The following is a 22,276-nucleotide window of genomic DNA, read 5'->3' on the forward strand; positions in this document are numbered from 1 at the left end:
TGAAGTTTCATGATCATCATCATTAACTTCCTCACTAATTGGTGTAGGTGTCACAGGAACCGGTTTCTGTGATGAACTACTTTCCAATAAGGGAGCAGGTACAGTTACCTCATCAAGTTCTACTTTCCTCCCACTCACTTCTTTCAAGAGAAACTCCTTCTCTAGAAAGATTCCAAATTTAGCAACAAAAGTCTTGCCTTCAGATCTGTGATAGAAGGTGTACCCAACAGTCTCTTTTGGGTATCCTATGAAGACACATTTTTCTGATTTGGGTTCGAGCTTATTAGGTTGAAGCTTTTTCACATAAGCATCGCAGCCCCAAAATTTAAGAAACAACAACTTTGGTTTCTTGCCAAACCATAGTTCATAAGGCGTCGTCTCAACAGATTTCGATGGTGCCCTATTTAACGTGAATGCAGCCGTCTCTAAAGCATAACCCCAAAACGATAGCGGTAAATCAATAAGAGACATCATAGATCACACCATATCTAGTAAAGTACGATTGCGACGTTCGGACACACCATTATGATGTGGTGTTCCGGGTGGCGTGAGTTGCGAAACTATTCCACATTGTTTCAAATCAAGACCAAACTCGTAACTCAAATATTCTCCTCCACGATCAGATCGTAGAAACTTTATTTTCTTGTTACGATGATTTTCAACTTCACTCTGAAATTCTTTGAACTTTTCAAATGTTTCAGACTTATGTTTCATTAAGTAGATATACCCATATCTTCTTAAATCATCTGTGAAGGTAAGAAAATAACGATACCCACCGCGAGCCTTAATATTCATCGGACCACATACATCTGTATGTATGATTTCCAACAAATCTGTTGCTCGCTCCATAGTTCCGGAGAATGGCGTTTTAGTCATCTCTCCCATGAGGCACGGTTCGCAAGTACCAAGTGATTCATAATCAAGTGGTTCCAAAAGTCCATCAGTATGGAGTTTCTTCATGCGCTTTACACCGATATGACCTAAACGGCAGTGCCACAAATAAGTTGCACTATCATTATCAACTCTGCATCTTTTGGCCTCAATATTATGAATATGTGTATCACTACTATCTAGATTCAACAAAAATAGACCACTCTTCAAGGGTGCATGACCATAAAAGATATTACTCATATAAATAGAACAACCATTATTCTCTGATTTAAATGAATAACCGTCTCGCATCAAACAAGATCCAGATATAATGTTCATGCTCAACGCTGGCACCAAATAACAATTATTCAGGTCTAAAACTAATCCCGAAGGTAGATGTAGAAGTACCGTGCCGACCACGATCACATCGACTTTGGAACCATTTCCCACGCGCATCGTCACCTCATCCTTAGCCAATCTTCGCTTAATCCGTAGTCCCTATTTCGAGTTGCCAATATTAGCAACATAACCAGTATCAAATACCCAGGTGCTACTGCGAGCATTAGTAAGGTACACATCAATAACATGTATATCACATATACCTTTGTTCACCTTGCCATCCTTCTTATCCACCAAATACTTGGGGCAGTTCCGCTTCCAGTGACCAGTCTGTTTGCAGTAGAAGCACTCAGTCTCAGGCTTAGGTCTAGACTTGGGTTTCTTCTCCTGAGCAGCAACTTGTTTGCTGTTCTTCTTGAAGTTCCCCTTCTTCTTCCCTTTTCCCTTTTTCTTGAAACTGGTGGTCTTGTTGACCATCAACACTTGATGCTCCTTCTTGATTTCTACCTTCGCAGCCTTTAGCATTGCGAAGAGCTCAGGAATTGTCTTATCCATCCCTTGCATGTTACAGTTCATCACGAAGCTCTTGTAGCTTGGTGGCAGTGATTGAAGAATTCTGTCAATGACGCTATCATCCGGAAGATTAAATCCCAGTTGAATCAAGTGATTGTTATACCCAGACATTTTGAGTATATGCTCACTGACAGAACTATTCTCCTCCATCTTACAGCTGTAGAACTTATTGTAGACTTCATATCTCTCAATCCGGGCATTTGCTTGAAATATTAACTTCAACTCCTGGAATATCTCACATGCTCTATGGCGTTCAAAACGTCGTTGAAGTCCCGGTTCTAAGCCGTAAAGCATGGCACACTGAACTATCGAGTAGTCATCAGCTTTGCTCTGCCAGACGTTCATAACATCTGGTGTTGCTCCTGTAGCAGGTCTGGCACCTAGCGGTGCTTCCAGGACGTAATTCTTCTGTGCAGCAATGAGGATAATCCTCAAGTTATGGACCCAGTCCGTGTAATTGCTACCATCATCTTTCAACTTTGCTTTCTCAAGGACACATTAAAATTCAACGGAACAACAACACGGGCCATCTATCTACAATCATAGACAAGCAAAATACTATCAGGTACTAAGTTCATGATAAATTTAAGTTCAATTAATCATATTACTTAAGAACTCCCACTTAGATAGACATCCCTCTAATCCTCTAAGTGATCACGTGATCCAAATCAACTAAACCATGTCCGATCATCACGTGAGATGGAGTAGTTTCAATAGTGAAAATCACTATGTTGATCATATCTACTATATGATTCACGCTCGACCTTTCGGTCTCAGTGTTCCGAGGCCATATCTGTTATATGCTAGGCTCGTCAAGTTTAACCTGAGTATTCCGCGTGTGCAACTGTTTTGCACCCGTTGTATTTGAACGTAGAGCCTATCACACCCGATCATCACGTGGTGTCTCAGCACGAAGAACTTTCGCAACGGTGCATACTCAGGGAGAACACTTATACCTTGATAATTTAGTGAGAGATCATCTTATAATGCTACCGTCAATCAAAGCAAGATAAGATGCATAAAAGATAAACATCACATGCAATCAATATAAGTGATATGATATGGCCATCATCTTCTTGTGCTTGTGATCTCCATCTCCGAAGCCACGGGCGCGACACCTTGATCTCCATCGTAGCATCGTTGTCGTCTCGCCAACTTATGCTTCTACGACTATCGCTACCGCTTAGTGATAAAGTAAAGCATTACAGGGCGTTTGCATTGCATACAATAAAGCGACAACCATATGGCTCCTGCTAGTTGCCGATAACTCGGTTACAAAACATGATCATCTCATACAATAAAATTTAGCATCATGCCTTGACCATATCACATCACAACATGCCCTGCAAAAACAAGTTAGACGTCCTCTACTTTGTTGTTGCAGGTTTTGCATGGCTGCTACGGGCTGAGCAAGAACTGTTCTTACCTACGCATCAAAACCACAACGATAGTTTCTCAAGTTGGTGCTGTTTTAACCTTCTCAAGGACCGGGCGTAGCCACACTCGGTTCAACTAAAGTTGGAGAAACTGACACCCGCCAGCCACCTGTGTGCAAAACACGTCGGTAGAACCAGTCTCGCGTAAGCGTACGCGTAATGACGGTCCGGGCCGCTTCATCCAACAATACCGCCGAAACAAAGTATGACATGCTGGTAAGCAGTATGACTTGTATCGCCCACAACTCACTTGTGTTCTACTCGTGCATATGACATCTACGCATAAAACTAGGCTCTGATACCACTGTTGGGGAACGTAGTAATTTCAAAAAAATTCCTGCGTACACACAGGACCATGGTGATGCATAGTAACGAGAGGGGAGAGTGTTGTCCACGTACCCTCGTAGACCGAAAACTGAAGCGTTAGCACAACAATGTTGATGTAGTCGTACGTCTTCACGATCCGACCGATCAAGTACCGAACGCACGGCACCTCCGAGTTTAGCACACGTTCAGCTCGATGACATCCCTCGAACTCCGATCCAGCCGAGCTTTGAGGGAGAGTTTCGTCAGCACGACGGCGTGGTGACGATGATGATGTTCTACCGACGCAGGGCTTCACCTAAGCACCGCTACGATATTATCGAGGTGGATTCTGGTGGAGGGGGGCACCGCACACGGCTAAGAGATCAATGATCAATTGTTGTGTCTCTGGGGTGCCCCCCTGCCCTTGTATATAAAGGAGCAAGGGGGGAGAGGCGGCCGGCCAGGAGGAGGCGCGCCAGGAGGAGTCCTACTCCCACCGGGAGTAGGACTCCCTTCCCTTCCTTGTTGGATTAGGAGAAGGGGGGAGGAGGGAGAGAGGAAGGAAAGGGGGGCGCCCTTCCTTGTTGAATCTTTCTTAAATAGGACAGTCTATAGTAATCTGAACATTAACCATACTTCTGGTATTCCAAAAATTCAGAAAAAATTATGAAAAAAAAAATTGTATATCAAGACTGTGCAAAAAGGTTCAGAAGCTTTCGACGTTCCAGTAAAAAATGTAAAATCACGCGCTACAACCAAAGTTTCTGTTTTGCACCGCACAAACGAACAAACAATCTACTCATCATAAAGGCAAATCTTGGTACATTATTTTTATAATACAATGGAATTGTACAAGGGGATAATTATTTTTGTTGAAAAGTTTCTGTAATTAAGATTCACAAAGTTTCCATGGGCATGAACAAAGTTCAAGGCTAGCTCCCGCTTCCATGGTGCTCGTCTATCTCACTTTCACTTTACTTTTTGTGAAGTTTTAAGTTCCCCACTATATTTTTTGGTTTTTAAACTTTATAAAAGCACTCAACAGAAATAAATAACTCTCTAAAACTTCCGGGTTGTCTCCCCGTCAGCGCTTTCTTTAAAGCCATTAAGCTAGGCATAAAGTGCTCAAGTGATGGATCCATCCGGATCCCAAGGTATATCAAAGCCAATTTGAATCAACAATGATTTAGCATTTAGTAGTGAGCACAAAGCAATATATATCAAGCAATGACAAAGTCTAACTCTCTTCCTATGCATCGGCATGTCATACAAGAACAATTCATGCACATCAAGTAAAGGCCACTACATAGCATAAGAAGTTTCTTGCAATTCTTTTGTGTTGGAAACATAGAGAGGCGGAGATGTAGTTCCTCTCTCATAATAATTGCAAGTAGGAGCAGCAAGCAAGTGCATATTACATTATCAAAATTATCATGTGCAACGGTAAAAGGCAACCCATCAACATAATCCTTAACAAGAGCAAACTTCTCCGATATAGTGTAGTTTGGAGAATTCAAAAAGATAATAGGACTATCATGTGTGGGTGCAATAGCAACAATTTCATTCTTAACATAAGGAACTATAGCAAGTTCATATCCATAAGCATAATTCATATTGGCATCTTGGCCACAAGCATAACAAGCATCAAGTTCATCCAAATGGGATATTTCAAATGAATCAACGGGATCATAGCAATTATCATAGCATTCATCCTTCGGTAAGAACGAATGGATAGTAAATAACGTATGAGTTGAAGAGTTATTCTCATTATAAGGTGGGCACGAGTAGCTAATCCGATCTTCCTCCTTTTGTTCTTCGCTCTCCTCATCATCTTTTTCATCCAATGAGCTCACAGTTTCTTCAATTCCTTCTTCCATAGACTCCTGCAAAATATTAGTCTCTTCTTGGACAGCGGAGACTTTCTCAATAAATTCATCAATATCGGAATTATATTTATAATTACCATAGCAATATTTAAGGATGGCAAAATTTTCAGGTCTACAAACATCATCATCAAAACTTTCATATTTTTCAAACAAAGATTCAATTTCGTAAGCACCCTTAAAAGCAACAAATTCTTCTATTCGTTCCACATCATAATAATCATATATACCATTAGCACAAGAAGCCAAGGTTTCTTTATCATTAAATTCACATGAAAAGGGAAGATGTGGAGCATTCATCCTAGAGCAACAAGTAAAATCATATCTCTGACATAAATTCCAAGCATACAAATGCAACATATGATTTGATCCCATAAAAGTTTTCCCTTTTGAGTCAAGCGATAATCCCTAAAGTATTCGCATTGATCCAACATTACTCCCGTTATCAAGTTGAAAGGGGTTTTCTCAGGATTATCAAAGTAGTGCATAATATCTTTTACATAACGAGCATCGAGGGTTTTAGGAGGTTCCCCATCTCCATGAATAGCAAGTACCACTAATTTTTTGGTGTTTCGTGTTCCATATCCATAACTAAAGATAGAGAACAACTTAGAACAGGAAATAAAAACTACTTAGTGATAAAGCAAACAAGCACACCCGAGAATATTCACCCCGTGCTATTGCCCCCCGGCAACGGCGCCAGAAAAAGGTCTTGATAACCCACAAGTATAAGGGATCAATTGTAGCTTCTTTCGATAAGTAAGAGTGTTGAACCCAACGAGGAGCTAAAGGTAGAACAAATATTCCCTCAAGTTCTATCGACCACCGATACAACTCTACGCATGCTTGACGTTCCCTTTACCCAGAACAAGTATGAACCTAGAAGTACTTTGTAGGTGTGATAGGATAGGTTTGCAAGATAATAAAGAGCACGTAAATAAAATCTAGGGGCTGTTTAGATAAAGACACAACTAAGTTAGTTTTAGTAGAGAGTTTTTTTCAACAAGAAAGTTATTTGTCCCTAGGCAATCGATAACAAGTACCGGTAATCATGCTTGCAATTTTATATGAGGGAGAGGCATGAGCTAACATACTTTCTCTACTTGGATCATATGCACTTATGATTGGAACTCTAGCAAGCATCCGCAACTACTAAAGATCATTAAGGTCGTGAAACCCCACCGTAGCATTAAGTACCAAGTCCTCTTTACTCCAATACTCCATAACCCACATACTCGGGTTTAAGTTTCTGTCACTCTCGCAACCCACCATAAGCGAATCATGAACATATTGCAACACCCTACAGCGGGGGGCCCTCATGTTTGCACGAGACGGAGGGCACCGTAGGACAACACCATAAATAAAATATACAATCATACCAACCAAGATCATGATTAACCCACAGGACAAAACGGATCTACTCAAACATCATAGGATAACCACATATCATTGGGAAATAATATATAGTGTTGAGCACCATGTTTAAGTAGAGATTACAGTGGGGAGAAGAGGTGTTACTGAGGGAGTCCTGGACTAAGGGGTCCTCGGGCGTCCGGCCTGTTATTCATTGGGCCGGACTGATGGGCTGTGAAGATATGAAGGCCGAAGACTATACCCGTGTCCGGATTGGACTTTCCTTGGCGTGGAAGGCAAGCTAGGCGGCCAACTATGAATATTCCTTCTTATGTAACCAACTCCATGTAACCCTAGATCTCTCCGGTGTCTATATAAACCGGAGAGCCTAGTCCGGATAGACAGATACTCATTACCATAGTCATAATGGCTAGACTTCTAGGGTTTAGCCATTACGATCTTGGGGTAGATCAACTCTTGTAATACTCATATTCATCAAGATCAATCAAGCAGGAAGTAGGGTATTACCTCCATAGAGAGGGCCCAAACCTAGGTAAACATCGTGTCCCCCGTCTCATGTTACCATCGATCCTAGACGCACAGTTCGGGACCCCCTACCCGAGATCCGCCGGTTTTGACACCGACATTGGTGCTTTCATTGAGAGTTCCACTGTGCCGCCGACAAGAGGCTCGATGGCCCCTTCAATCGTCGATAATGACGTTGTCCAAGGAGGAACCTTCCTCCCCGGACAGATTTTTGTGTTCGGTGGCTTCGTACTGCGGGCCAACTCGCTTGGCCGTCTCGAGCAGATCGATAGCGATGCCCCTGGCCACCAGGTCAAATTTGGAAGCTTGAACTACGTCACGGATACCCGTGGAGACTTGATCTTCAATGGGTTTGAAACCGCAGCGATCGCTCCCCCTCGTCCCGATGAACATGACTTATATCTGTTATTGGATTACATCCAGGAGGTGGATCCTTTTGCTGCAACAGCCTCAGAACCGAAGCAGATCGTGCCCTCCGAGGCCACAAAGTCCGCGGCGTTGGAGCCACACACGGACTCGACATCCTGCAATGCTTGCGTCAATGGAACTTTGGACTCGTCTCCGGCTATACGTTCCGGACCAGGTACGCCTGCGGACACCGAGCTAGATCGGTTATCGATTTTCGAATTTAGCGCCGCAGACATCTTCCAGCATTCACCTGTAGGTGGTGTGCTAAACTCTTTGAAGAACTTGTCCTTGGAGGAGGACTCACAGCCGAACTATGTTCGGTTCGAGCTAGAGGCGGATGACGAGGAATTTTGCTTCCCACCCGCCACCCACTTCATAGCCACCGTCGATGACTTAACCGACGTGCTTGACTATGGCTCCGAAGACATCGACGGTATGGACGACGATGCCGACAAGGAGCAAAGCCAAGACCCACCATTCATTGGACGTTGGACGGCCACCTCTTCGTACGACGTGTACATGGTTGATACACCTAAAGGATCTGGCGACCACAAAGAAGAGCCAGATGCGAATAAACCCTCCGAGACGCAGTCCAAGCGCCGGCGGCCCAACAGCCGTTCTAAGCCCCGTCGCTCAAAGGATGGCAACACTGGCACCGGAGAAAATAGTACTCCGGGCGATGCCAAAAACAATGAAGACCCTGTCGGAGCTGCATCCGAATAGGAGGAACACGACAACGGGCAAGATAACCCTGATGAACATGCCATAGAAGATGACTCAGAGGACGATAGTTACCGTCCACCCTTCGAGGAGGAGACAAGCCTCGGCAACGAAGACTTCATCGTGCCTGAGCATCCTCTGGAGCAGGAGCGCTTTAAGCTTCAGCTCATAACCACTGCAAGGAGCCTGAAAAAGAAACAGCAGTAGCATCAAGCTGAACAAGATCTGCTCGTCGACAAATGGACTAATGTACTGACAACCGAAGAATATGGCCTCAAGCGCCCAGCCAAGAGCTACCCGAAACGCAGACTGCTACCTCAATTCGATGAGGAGGCGCCGGAGCACATATCTCCCTCGCGTAATGCTGAACGACCACCATGCGGTCGAGACAGGGCGGCCGACCGGCCACCCCGCGGTCGGGATAAAGCGGCAACTCAGGCCGAACAGCAGCCCGCCCCACCGCCCCGTAAAAATAGTGACGGAAGAGTTCGGTGTCATACGTACAACCTCCGGCAGACCCTGGACAGTAGAGCAGGACACACAAGATCGATCTATGGATCGCGAGGACGTGCCTCGAGGCACGAGGACGGCTACCTATTCGGACGTGACAAACCTAACCACGCCCGGGCCGAATGCCGCAGACGGACTCCATCAAAGCTACGCCACGATGCGGCCCGATATAGAGGCGCCGCAGACCCTCTCTGCTTCACAGATGAAGTACTGGATCATGAATTCCTAGAGGGGTTCAAGCCCGTCAACATCGAATCATACGACGGCACAACCGATCCTGCAGTATGGATCGAGGATTTTATTCTCCATATCCATATGGCTCGAGGAGATGACCTCCACGCCATTAAATACCTCCCACTAAAGCTCAAAGGGCCAGCCCGACACTGGCTAAATAGTCTGCCTGAGAACTCCGTCGGCAGCTGGGAGGACTTGGAAGAAGCTTTGCTTGATAACTTCCAAGGAACTTATGTCCGGCCACCAGACTCCAATGACTTAAGCCACATAGTTCAACAACCCGGAGAATCAGCCAGAAAATTCTGGACTAGGTTCCTAACCAAAAAGAACCAGATCGTCGACTGTCCGGATGTCGAAGCTCTAGCGGCCTTTAAGCATAGCATCCGGGACGAATGGCTCGCCCGCCACCTCGGCCAGGAAAAGCCGAGGTCCATGGCAGCCCTCACGGCACTTATGACCCGCTTCTGCGCGGGAGAAGATAGTTGGCTGGCTCGCAGTACAAACACAGCCAACGAAACAGGCCCTCCGAGGCCAAAAACAGCACCGGCAAGCTCCGGCGCAACAGACACAAACGCCGAAGCAATGGCGATAACACCGATGACACTACAGTTCACGCCGGATTCAGTGGCTCCAAGTCCGGCCAGCGAAAGAAGCCCTATAAAAGGAGCAGCGGAGGACCATCCAGCTTGGACCGCATACTCAATCGCCCTTGCCAGATACATGGCACCCCAGACAAACCGACCAACCATACTAACAGAGATTGCCGGGTCTTTAAACAAGCCAGCAAGACAAATAGCAGAAACAAGGAAGGGGAATCACAGAGTGAGGACGATGACGAGGAGCCCCGGCAGCCGAACACTGGGGGGCAAAAGAAATTTACCCCTCAAGCCAAAACGGTGAACATGATATACGCTACACACACCCCCAAAAGGGAGCGCAAGCACGCATTTAGGGACGTCTATGCGTTAGAGCCAGTCGCCCCGAAATTCAATCCGTGGTCGTCATTCCCGATCACCTTCGACCGCCAAGATCATCCAACCAGCATCCGCCATGGCGGTTCAGCCGACACGAGTCCTAATGGACGGTGGTAGCAGCCTCAACCTGCTCTATCAGGATACAGTACGTAAAATGAGCATCGACCCCTCACGAGTCAAGCCCACGAAGACTACCTTTAAAGGAGTCATACCAGGCGCTGAGGCCCGTTGTACGGGCTCAATAATGCTGGAGGTAGTATTCGGCTCCTCGTATAACTTCCGAGGCGAAGAACTAATCTTCGATATCGTCCCATTTCGCAGCGGCTATCACGCCCTGCTCGGACGAACCGCGTTCGCTAGATTCAACGCGGTGCCACATTACGCTTATCTCAAGCTCAAGATGCCTGGTCCACGTGGTGTCATTACAGTAAATGGAAACACGGAACGTTCCCTCCGTACAGAGGAGCACACCGCCGCCCTAGCAGTAGAAGTACAGTGCGGCCTTCTCAAGCAACATTATAATTCGGCTGCCGAGCCCCTGGACATCATGTCGAGGGTCCGGACCACACTGCAACAGGACAGCTCGGCTCGTCACGAGCCAAATTAGCAACTTGGCCTCTGCCCCAGCCCCGATGAGGCAATGGCATTAATACCGCGCGTACATAAACTACGCACTCAAAACCACATGGGTATTGACGGAGGCATAACTCGTTCGCGATCCACCGTACGGTTTGACCGACCCTGGGATTCGCACGCTTTTACTTTTTCTTTTTTACGGGTTTTCTTCTCTTTTCGAGGTCTATATGGACAACCCGCTTGCAGAACACACCAAGGAGGCAAGGAGCTCTGGCTTACAAGGGAATCCCCAGGTGGTCGCTACTAAACGATTGCCATACTTGCTTTTCATACCCGCACGTAGCTCGCCCTTGGTTGCGGCATGTTAAATAGCCTTACTTGCTTATCATGTTACTTGTACAAAGTACGCCTCGACGTACTAGTTACATCACAATGGTGAATACACGACAGCGTCAGCTTATTATTTCATTTTTTCCGTTTCCTCACCTCGGTATTAATTACTCATTGCACACGTACACCATGGTACGTATTACTACGCCAGGGGCTTCGTTACACCCAACACTACGACAATAAAAAGTCCGAACACTTTTACAGTATAGTTCGGCACCCCGAACTTATAGCATTATATGCATCGGCTCCGAATCATGTCTTTGGTCAATAGTTGGGTTGCCCGGCTCCTGTGCTTACTACCTTACGTTCCGCTATATCTGCTAGGGTAGTAAAGGGAGAACTACTGCGATTGTGTCCCGGTTCTTCCGGACGAGCACCTCAGTAGAGAAAGCTGAAAATTGACTGTCATGATGCGCGAGAGCTGGTCAGCTGTTCGAGAGGTTCTAAATCGTTAGAGATTTTTTCCGCTTCTTGCGAAGAATCGGTTCCCCGATTAGGCGTGTATAGCGCCCCTAGTTCGGTCTTCCGAATACCAGGGGCTTCGCCAACTTTCTTAATTGTCAAACTCCTATGGCTAAGTGAGGACGGTAAAGGCCGCATAGTCTGATTGCCTTGTTCGTTGCTCTAAACACCTCCTTTAAGGACCAGAATGTGGAGTAAAGAGTGTTTAGATTTATCCCGAACACCCCCGTACTATCTACGTGGGGGCAGAAGCCGACGACTGGTCAACCCTCAGATTTAATAAACGGTCGCACAGGAGGTAAATTTAAAATCATAAGCATTATACTACATAACATCATTGTTCCATATTACAGGGCAAGGTAATACACATGTTCTCATGGGAATATGATATCCTTCGAACATTGCTCCGCCACAAGGCAGGACCCCTCCAGGACACCATCAAAATAGAGCTCAGGCCGACGATGCTCCTTGCCCTTCGGCGGCCCCTCGGTCATTAGCTTCTTGGCATCCAGCTTTGCCCAATGCGTCTTGATGCGGGCAAAGGCCATACGCGCATCTTCAATACAGACCGACCGCTTCACGGCTTCGAGCCGCGGACAAGCACTCACAAGCCGCTGCACAAGTCCGAAGTAGCTGCTAGGTATAGGATCGGCAGGCCATAGCCGGACTACAAGGTCCTTCATGGCTAGCTCTGCCAACCTGTGCAGCTCGACCAACTGCTTAAGCTGGTCGCTGAAGGGCACCGGATGTTCGGATCCCAGATATTGGGACTAGAATAGCTTCTCTGTTGACATCCCTTCTTCGGCTCTATAATGCTCGGCAGCATCTGATACACTGTGCGGCAGATGTGTAAACGCCCCTGGAAAATCCAAATTTCGGATAAGTACAAGGAACGTTTCTTCTACATACTTGCTATGCATGGTGAAGGACTTACCCATCGTAATCTTCTTGGCCGCCTGAATTTCCTAGAGGGCGCTCTGGGCTTTGGCTCGTGCATCCTGCGCGCTTTGGTGGGCCTTCGCCAATTCGGACTTCTGCGCCTTACAATCGTGCTCCAAGGACTCAAATCTCTCTATCGCGCCCTGGAGCTGTTGCTGCGCCTCGCCAACCCGGGCCTCGTTCTTCTCGCGCGAGGTGCGTTCCTTAGCCGCTTTGTCCTCGGCCACGGCTAGCGCCTTCTTAAGGGCCGCCACCTCGGTCGTGGCTCCTAATAAAGTTTATGACACTTTAGTCTGGTCGGACTACTCATTTTTTCAAAATATACCCATAGGTTACTACATACCTTGGCTATCCTCCAGCTGCTTCTTCACAAGGCCGAGCTCCTCCTCGGCCCGCTCCAGTTTCTGCTTCAGTCCGGAGACCTCCGCAGCATGAGCACTGGCAGCATGCAACGATACCTAGTTATTCACATACACAACTCATGTTAGACTCCTGCGATATTTATTCTTGATCCTCTGTTCGGCTTTTCTTCCCGAACACCAAATAGAGCATCAGGGGCTACTGTCTATACTGTGATATTTTTCCTACAATCACATTACTTACCTCAAAGCCCGTTAGAAGGCTAGTGCAGGCTTCGGTCAGTCCGCTTTTGATGAACCGAACCTTCTCTATTACCGTGTCCATAAGGACACGATGTTCATTCACGATAGAGGCGCCTCGTAGCGCCTCCAGCAGATTATCCGGTGCCTCTGGTTGGACAGAGGTCACCGGTGGAACAGGCACATTCCCTCCTTGTGGGGAATGTCGTTCGTTGGACCCCGGAGCCGTGTAGGTCTCCGGAATGGTATCCGGCTAAGGTCCGAAGGGAACTCGGGCCCCGTCACCAGTCCTCGTGGGGACTTTTTCCCCCGTATGACCGGCGGCCGGAGACCCATCCTGGGGTGTCACCCCGATGATCTCCGGGATCTCCCCCCGGCCTGGGAAATTCTTTTTGGACACCACCTCATCATCACCCTTGGGTGAGACGGAATGAGCAGGTGGCGGAGACATGCTAGCCATCTCCTTCGAGTCCAGCGAATCCTCTGTCGAGGATCACGGGGAGCCATCGCGTGCCGGACTGCAGTGACGAAGTTTACAATATGTCAATATTACAAACCAGGAAGGCCAGACGTTTGCGGATTCTGGTACTTACGAAGCGGCCTGAGGCTTGGTCCGGCGAGGTCGCTCCGGACTGCTGTTGACATCCCACGCGGAGCCTTTAACCCTCTTAGGCGCTTTTGCTTCCGGACTCGTGGGGGCCGCTCTCTTCCTCTTCCCCACCTCAGGTGGGGAGTCGTCTTCTTCCTCCTCTTCGTCGTCGTTGGTGGACGAAGAAGAAGTTTCCTCTTCGGACGGCACGCCTGGAGCGCCTTTTCGGCGAGGGCCCTTCTTGGCCCCTTTGGCCGCTTTCCTGGCCGTCTTCTCTGGCACCTCATAAGGTGCGGGAAAAAGCATTTTCGTCAGTAATGGGAATTCTTGGTCTTCGGGCAGCGGAGCCGGACAGTTAATCCTCCCTGCTACCTCGATCCAGGCCTGAAAACATGGACGGGAAAGCTTAGGCTTTAACTCAACATATGTCAGTGAAAGGTATGCCTTGAAAACATGAAACAACTTACCGAATTGGCTTGGCGCTTTAGGCTAAGCCCGCGATCCTCGGTCATAGGCGGCGGCGTCTCGCCGGCCTTGAAAAGCACTCTCCAGATGTCTTCGTGCGTCGTGCCGATGAGCTCTTGCAGCGTCTGGTGCTTGGCCGGATCATACTCCCACAGATAGCAAGTCCGGCGTTGGCACGGAAGGACCCGACGAATGAGCATGACCTGGACCATGTTGACAAGCTTGATTTTCCTGTCTATCATGTTCTGGATGCGCGTCTGGAGCCCGATCAGCTCGTCCGAAGGACCCCAGGTTATGCCCCTCTCTTGCGAGGAGGTGAGCCGCATCGGGATTCCGGATCAGAATTCGGGGGCCGCCGCCCAGTTGGCGTAGCGCGGCTTGGTGATGTAGAACCACCCCGATTGCCACCCCTTCACCGTCTCTGTGAATGAGCCTTCGGGCCAGGTGACGTTGGGAATCTTGCCCACCATAGCGCCTCCGCACTCCGCTTGTTGACCGCTCATTACTTTCGGCCTCACATTGAAGGTCTACAGCCACAGGCCGAAGTGAGGTGGGATGCGGAGAAAGGCCTCACAAACGACGATAAATGCCGAAATGTTGAGGATGAAGTTGGGGGCTAGGTCATGGAAATCCAGCCCATAGTAAAACATCAGTCCATGGACAAAAGGATGGAGAGGGAATCCCAGTCCACGGACAAAATGTGTGAGAAACACAACCCTCTCATGGGGCTCTGGAGTAGGGACAATCTGCCCCTTGGCCGGGAGTCGGTGAACGATCTCCTTGGCTAGGTATCCAGCCTCCTGGAGCTCCTTGATGTCCTTCTTCTTAATGGAGGAGGCCATCCACTTGCCTCCAGCTCCGGGTCCGGACATGTTTGGAGTTCTTTCTTGGACGAAGAAAAGCTAAGGCTTGGGCGCTGGAGCTCAAGAACAGAAGGGCTGAGGGAAAGAAAGGGTGTGGGTGAGAAAAGGGAATCCTTACTCCCTTTATAGAGGCCGCGAATATCAAACGCCTCCCCACTCGCCTTAAACTCGCCTATTCCCAAGGGGCGTGCGAATGGCACGGTTAGGTTACCCACGCCCGCATTGATGAGGATTCCGCAATAAGGGGACACGATCTCTGCTTCGACAGGATGTGCCAATTACAACCGCGTCTCGAAACGTGGGATGGCAGATGAAAACGGTTCGAAATTATGACCGGACAGACATGATGTTGTGTTGTGAAAAAGTTGTCAACAGATTAGATTCATGCAAATATTATATTCTCTCTACGGTTGTGTGTGGAATATGTTACAGGTCCGGATATAATCATCGCATCCGAAGACTATCGTGGAGTTCGGAAAAAGGGGAACCCGCCTTGCAATGCCGGAGACAATCTGTGCGTCGGACTCCTCGTCATTGAAGCCAGGTTCAGGGGCGACTGAGGGAGTCCTGGACTAAGGGATCCTCGGGCGTCCGGCCTGTTATTCATTGGGCCGGACTGATGGGTTGTGAAGATATGAAGGCCGAAGACAATACCCGTGTACGGATTGGACTTTCCTTGGCGTGGAAGGCAAGCTAGGCGACCAACTATGAATATTCCTTCTTACGTAACCGACTCCATGTAACCCTAGGTCTCTCCGATGTCTATATAAACTGGAGAGCGTAGTCTAGATAGACAGATACTCATTACCATAGTCATACAGGCTAGCCTTCTAGGCTTTAGCCATTACGATCTCGTGGTAGATCAACTCTTGTAATACTCATATTCATCAAGATCAATCAAGCAGGAAGTAGGGCATTACCTCCATAGAGAGGGCCTGAACCTGGGTAAACATCGTGTCCCCCGTCTCCTGTTACCATCGATCCTAGACGCACAGTTCGGGACCCCCTACCCGAGATCCGCCGGTTTTGACACCGACAGTTACACTGCTGCCTAGAGGGGGAGAAAGTTGGTGTTGACGGTAGCAAGATTGTTGATGTAGATCGCCGTCCCGATCGTTGCCCCGGCGGCACTCCGGCGCCACTAGGAGAGAGGGGGAGAGAGCCCCCCACCTTCTTCTTATTCCTTGGCCTCCCCCCTAGATGGGAGGAGGGTTCCCCCTCTGGTCCTTGGTCTCCATGGCGCCGAAGGGGCGGGAGTCCCTCCAAGATTGGATCTCCCTCTCTGTTCTCTTCTGTTTCGCGCTCCCCTGATCTGGCCAAAAACTGTTTCTTATATTCCAGGAGATCCGTAACTCCGATTGCGTTGAGATTTGAACACGATTTTTTTTCCGAATATAAGCTTCCTTGTGCCCGAAGTACATCTCCAACCGACGTTCGAGGAGGGTACAAGACACATGGGGGCGCCAGGGGTGTCTGGCGCGCCCTGGTGAGTTGTGGGCTCTGTGGGCCCCCGTTTGCGTTGATTCCACCTCCTAAAAATCACATATATTCCAAAATAATTGTCCGTGCAATTTTATTGCATTTGGACTTCGTTTGATATGTATACTCTGTGATACAAAAAACATGCAGAAAACACGAACTAGCACTGGGCACTGGATCAATAGGTTAGTCCAATAAATCACATAAAAATTTGCCAAAAGTATGTGAAAGTGGTATAATATTGGCATGAAACAATCAAAAATTATAGATATGACGGAGACATATCACATCACCGTCACCACGCCGTTGTGCTGACGGTACTCATCTACTACCTCGACGACTTGCTGGATCAAGAATGCGAGGGACGTCACCGAGCTGAACTTGTGCAGAACGCGGAGGTGCCATGCGTTCGGTACTTGATCGGTTGATGTGAGAAGAAGTTCGACTACATCAACCGCATTGTGAAACGCTTCCGCTTACGGTCTACGAGGGTACGTATACACACACTCTTCCCCTCGTTGCTATGCATCTCCATGGATAGATCATTGTGTGTGCGTAGATTTTTTTTATTTTCCATGCAACAATTCCCAACAAAGAGATGCGTCTAAAGTCTCCTGGATGTTGAGGGTTATCTTTTTTGGGAATTAGAGTAATATAAGAACCATTGATGGGCTGAAGGTCAATAGATCCCAAATAGAAATCATTGATTAGATCATAGAAATCCTCAGCAACTATATTCCAACAAGCTTTGATGAATGCTCCATTAAATCCATGTGGTCGTGGTGCTTTATCAGCAGGTAATTCCTTAATCACTTCGTCAATTTCCTCTTTTATGAAGGGGACTTCCAATTCTGAAAGATTTTGACTGTTTGATAGAAATTCCTCTATGTTAAAAAACTTGCTTATTGGCTTATAGGAACCCATCCTATCTTTCAAAGCTCTCCATAAAATAGTTGCTTTGGCCTGGTGATCTGTGTGCTCTCCAAGATTTTTATCTAGAAGTGATTTGATGTTATTGTTCTTGTACTTTATGGTGGCCATAGCTTGGAAGAAATATGTATTCTCATCTCCAAATTTGATCCAACGGATTGTTGCTCTCTGTTTCCAATATATGTTCTGATAGGACAGGAGATTCTTCAAGTGTTGCTTGATAATATTCCTTCCATTTGTTTCTTCAGTAGTGAGCTCTCTATATTCTTCTATGATGTCAAAGAGCAAAATCAGTTGATTGGAGTTTCTAACTAGCACTAATAGCTGAGAGATTTTCTTTGACCAGATTTTTAGACCTTTCCTCAACCTCTTGAATTTAGCTGTAATCCTCTTAGCACTAGAGCTAGCATGTACTTCTTGCTCCCAGATGCTTTTTACCGTGTCTTGAAATCCTGGGATTTTGATCTGTCTTCCATGCTATCTTCTACTGGAATCAGATCACGCAGGGCCTCACGCTCCCCTCCCCTGTCGCCAGTGGCCACTCCGGCCCCGGCGTCTACTCCACCCCGCTATTGTGCCACTCGGCCACGGCGTCCATCTTCCCCATGGCCTCTGGCTCGCATAGCCTACCGTCCGTGTCCCCGGCGCCCCGTGGGGAGCAATCGGTTGTGTCAGGGCTGGGGCTTTCGGCCTCACCCAGATCTGCGGGCTCCTCGTTGATGGGTGCGGCCAGGCCAGAGCTGGAGGCGCTAGCCGCTGGCGTGGGCTGGCGTAGACCTGGTCCTTCCCGCAAGGCCATGTGGCGCCGCCGCGGTGCGATGCGTCGTCAGCAGGAGGGCGACCGGCTGGCATCTCTTAGGTCGTCGCAAAGGCGCCTAATTTCACCGGATCTCTACGGCCTCTGCTTCCGCTACTTCGAGGAAGGCCATCGACGTCAAGAGTGCTCCAACGATCCTCTCTGCATCAGGTGCGGGCTCTCGGGGCATGTCTCCTCTCACTGCATGATGCCGTGCAGCCCGATTTCGGTGGAGGAGCTCCGGAGGGAGGTGATTGCGAAGGCGGCCAGGGCTAGGCAAGTGCCTCAGGGTGAGAGGGGCATGGGGTGGAGAGTGTTGGAGCCCAGGCAGAGCGCGCTGAGGGTGCCGCTCTCGCCGGTTGCACCCATTCTCTCTCCTGTGCCGGCTTGGCCTATCCCGACGCCTTCGGCGGACGTCTACATCCTGCAGCGCTCCGATGGCATGGATGACTTGGAGCGTCGCCTCCAGTTGGCTGTGGTGGCATATGTGGGTGGTGGTCGACCTCCGGTTTCATGCGATGAGGCCGCGGTGCTGCTCATGGTCCATCTTGGCATCCCTAGGCATCATTTTTCGGTTCATAAGTACTTCCCGGAAGATTTTTTTGGTGGTTTGCTCTGCTCATCAGTTTCGGAACTTGGCCCTGGCAAATCCGGTGCTGGCGCATCAGGGCATTCAGCTGCACATCAAGCCTTGGCTGCACCAGGCCCAGGAAAAATCGAAGATCATGCGAGTTCAAGTTGATCTGCTAATAAAGGGAGTGCCTTCGCATGCTTGGACGAAGGACACGGTGGCAGAGCTACTTGGCACGTTGTGTCTGATTGACAACCTTGCACCGGAGATAGAGAACAGAGAGGACTTGTCTGTTTTCAAGCTTAGAGCTTGGTGTGTTGACCCCGACGAGGTTCCGGTGAGCAGGAGGCTTTGGGTGCCGGAGCTTGGCAAGGCGGACCCGGCAGCGCGTCGTCCTTCGTTCCACCAGCTGCTGGAGCACCCAACGATTATTCATATCGGGAGGATGCGAGACTTCACCGCGCCAGATCTGTGGCGCAGGGGGCCAAACTCTGATAGCAGTAGCGGTCAGAGTGGTTTGCCAGATAGCTCCCATGGCTCATTCCCTGGAGGAGGCTGGGTTGTCCAGCCGTGGTCGCGCGGCGTTTGCGATAACAGAGGAGTTGGCCGGAGCAATTTGGGTCAGACCAGTGGCGGTGGCGGCGCAGCACACACCTACCGCCAAGTCCTGGAAGGACGGGTGGAACCATCTGATTGGCGTCTCCCGCCAATGTCATCTTCCATGCAAGCTGCGCTACCTAGCAATGGGGCCCAGCTAGACCGAGTTGTTGCTTCCAACGGTGAGATGGGTCGCCCGGTTTCTGGTTCAAATGGCGCGCCTACAGCTGGCGTGGTGGTGGCCGACAAAGCTGAGGAGTTGGTGGAGATAAGGTCCAATGACCAAGCAGTCAGGATTGCAACAGAACAGGTGGGGTCGCCAGAATCGCCTTTGGGAGCGCAGACGCATGAGACAGCAATTCAAATCATTGGACAGGGCATCCCATTGGGAGAGATAGGATCGGAAGCCTTGGAGACTGGCCGTTGCAGGGATGTCGCTGCGGGCTAGGGGGCAGGATTGCAGGTGCTGGTTGGGGAGACCAGGCCAGGGGATCTGGTGCGGCCACCTCCCGTCGCGCATGTGGTGTGTCCAATGCAGAATGAGGAAGTGTGTCCGGTTGTGGCACATTGGATCCAGGATGCGGTAGGTGGGACTGATATCCCCACTACCGATGCTCTAGCTAATGGATGGCCGCCAATCATGGAGCTGGGGACAGCAACCATTCAGCCCGAAGCGCATGACCCTATCGTGGCTCCCCAGGTAGGCAGCAAGGATCAGCCAATGCATGAGGAATATCGGCTTGATGTGACTACGTCTGAGGCGGTTGCATGTGAGGTGCTCGAAAATCAAGATGGCACGTTGGTGCTGCACATGCAAGGGACGCTGGATCTCAGGAATAACATGACAGCTAAGGAGCGGGTGGCATTGGACAACATAAAATCGTTCTGTCCGGGTCTTGTGAAGAAGTTAGCACCTCCCCTCCTGCGTGAAATTGAGGGGGCACGTGGCGTGCGACCTGGCCAGGATCCTTTCACTCCTAGGCGCACTACACGCTCGGCGGGAGGTGCAGTTGGGGGAGCAAGGAAATCTAAGGCCACGGCGGTTGAGTCCATTCTACTTAAAACATTGGGATTGTGAGCGACGATCTGGCGGTCTCTGATGATGCGCTAGGTCTACTCCGATCGGTGTTTGACTGCCAACTACAGGAGTAGCAGCTACGTGCCATTGCGGCAATCTTCGAGAAGACAGTGCTGACCAACCTGGCTACGGAATTGGAGGCTGTGGCTATGGTAGCGTAGCTACCTTTGGTACTGACAGGGGATTCCATCTATCCCAATGTTGTACAATGCGATGGAGCTGATATGTTGGAATGTTAGGGGTCTTAATAGCCCGGCTAAGAAAAAAGCTTTGAGAGAATTTGTTGATCCGGTGCGAGTAGCGATCATATGTATTGTAGAATCAAAACTGTAGAGAGTGGATCAGTATGTTATATTATGCAATGTTTGGGGCCATCTTATGATGGCTTTGCTTACCTCCTGACGTCGGAGACTAGAGGTGGGATCCTAGTAGGATGGGACTCCTCGCGAGTCCAGATTTCTAATTTCGCATTTGATACTTATAGCATCACGGGCTATGTGGCTCCGAGAGATGGGCCACCATGGTGGCTAACGGTAGTTTATGGGCCCCAAGAAGACAATCAAAAGATCTTATTCCTTCCGGAATTGGTAGACCGGAGATTACTGAGCCCTGGCCCTTGGGTGGTTATCGGAGACTTCAATCTCATCCTCCACGCTGTGGACAAGAACAACACGCTTCTAGATCATAGGATGATGGGGAGGTTTAGGATATTTGTGGATGACACTGCACTTAAAGAGCTTTTTCTACATGGTCGTAAGTACACTTGGAGCAACACGAGAGAGAAGTACCCACCCTTACGAAGATTGGGAGCTGGATCATCCCGACTGCTTATTGCAAGCTCTCTCGACTGCCATGTCTGATCACTGCCTGCTCTTCCTCTCTTTAGAAGAACACATCCTGCCTCAGAAAAGATTCTGGTTTGAATTGTTCTGGGTGAAGCTTGAGGGTTTCCTCGACGCGGTGCAGGAGGCTTGGGTGTGTGATCCAAGGATTGTGGATCCTTTCCATCAGTTGGATGTCCTATTGAGGAACACTATGCGTGCGCTTAGTGCTTGGGGTGAGAAGAAAATTGGTAATATCAAGCTCCAAATTGCTGTAGCTAAGCTGGTGATTTTGAGGTTAGATTGTGCTCAAGAAGGGAGGCTACTGTCGGCCGAGGAGAGATGGTTAAGAGGCATGCTCAAACATGTGGTGTTGGGGCTGGCATCCCTTGAGAGGACGATTGCGAGACAACGATCCCATATTCGATGGCTGACGGAAGGTGATGCCAATACTCAATTGTTTCACTTGGTGGCTAATGGTAGAAAAACCAAGAACTTCATCCCAGCAATACTAGTGAATGGCCAAACTATTACGGATCAGAGAGGGAAAGAAGAGGCCTTCTTCCAGGCTTAAAAACAGAGGTTGGGAAAGGATGCTGCCCGGGAATACACACTTGATTTGGAAGGCCATAACATGGAGTTGGTGGAGCTCTCTAAGCAGGATATCCCATTTTCCAAGGAAGAAAACTGGAACGTAATTAAGGACATGCCGGCCGATAGGGCCCTGGGTCTGGATGGCTTCATTGGGATCTTCTTCCAAAGTCATGGGATATTATTAAACAGGATGTGATCGCGGCAATCCACAAACCGTTCTTGAACAATGACCATGGTTTTGGGAGACTTAATCAAGCCCTCATCACTCTGATACCCAAAAACCCGGAAGCCAACAGCATCGACGAGTTCAGACCGATCCGTCTTGTTCATAGCATTCCCAAGTTGGCATCCAAATTAATGGCAAACAGATTGCGG

At 48.8% G+C, this 22,276-nt stretch overlaps 1 protein-coding gene across 1 annotated transcript; it reads left to right on the forward strand.

The window, feature by feature from the left end:
* Window positions 1–21,338: 21,338 nt before the first annotated feature.
* LOC141022765 (uncharacterized) lies at window positions 21,339–21,881 on the forward strand. The gene has a single exon (XM_073499019.1). The coding sequence runs from the start codon at window positions 21,339–21,341 to the stop codon at window positions 21,879–21,881; it is 543 nt and encodes a 180-aa protein (XP_073355120.1).
* Window positions 21,882–22,276: the final 395 nt, after the last annotated feature.

Source organism: Aegilops tauschii, chromosome 5 (genome assembly GCF_002575655.3).
Source record: "Aegilops tauschii subsp. strangulata cultivar AL8/78 chromosome 5, Aet v6.0, whole genome shotgun sequence".
Lineage (NCBI taxonomy): Eukaryota > Viridiplantae > Streptophyta > Magnoliopsida > Poales > Poaceae > Aegilops > Aegilops tauschii.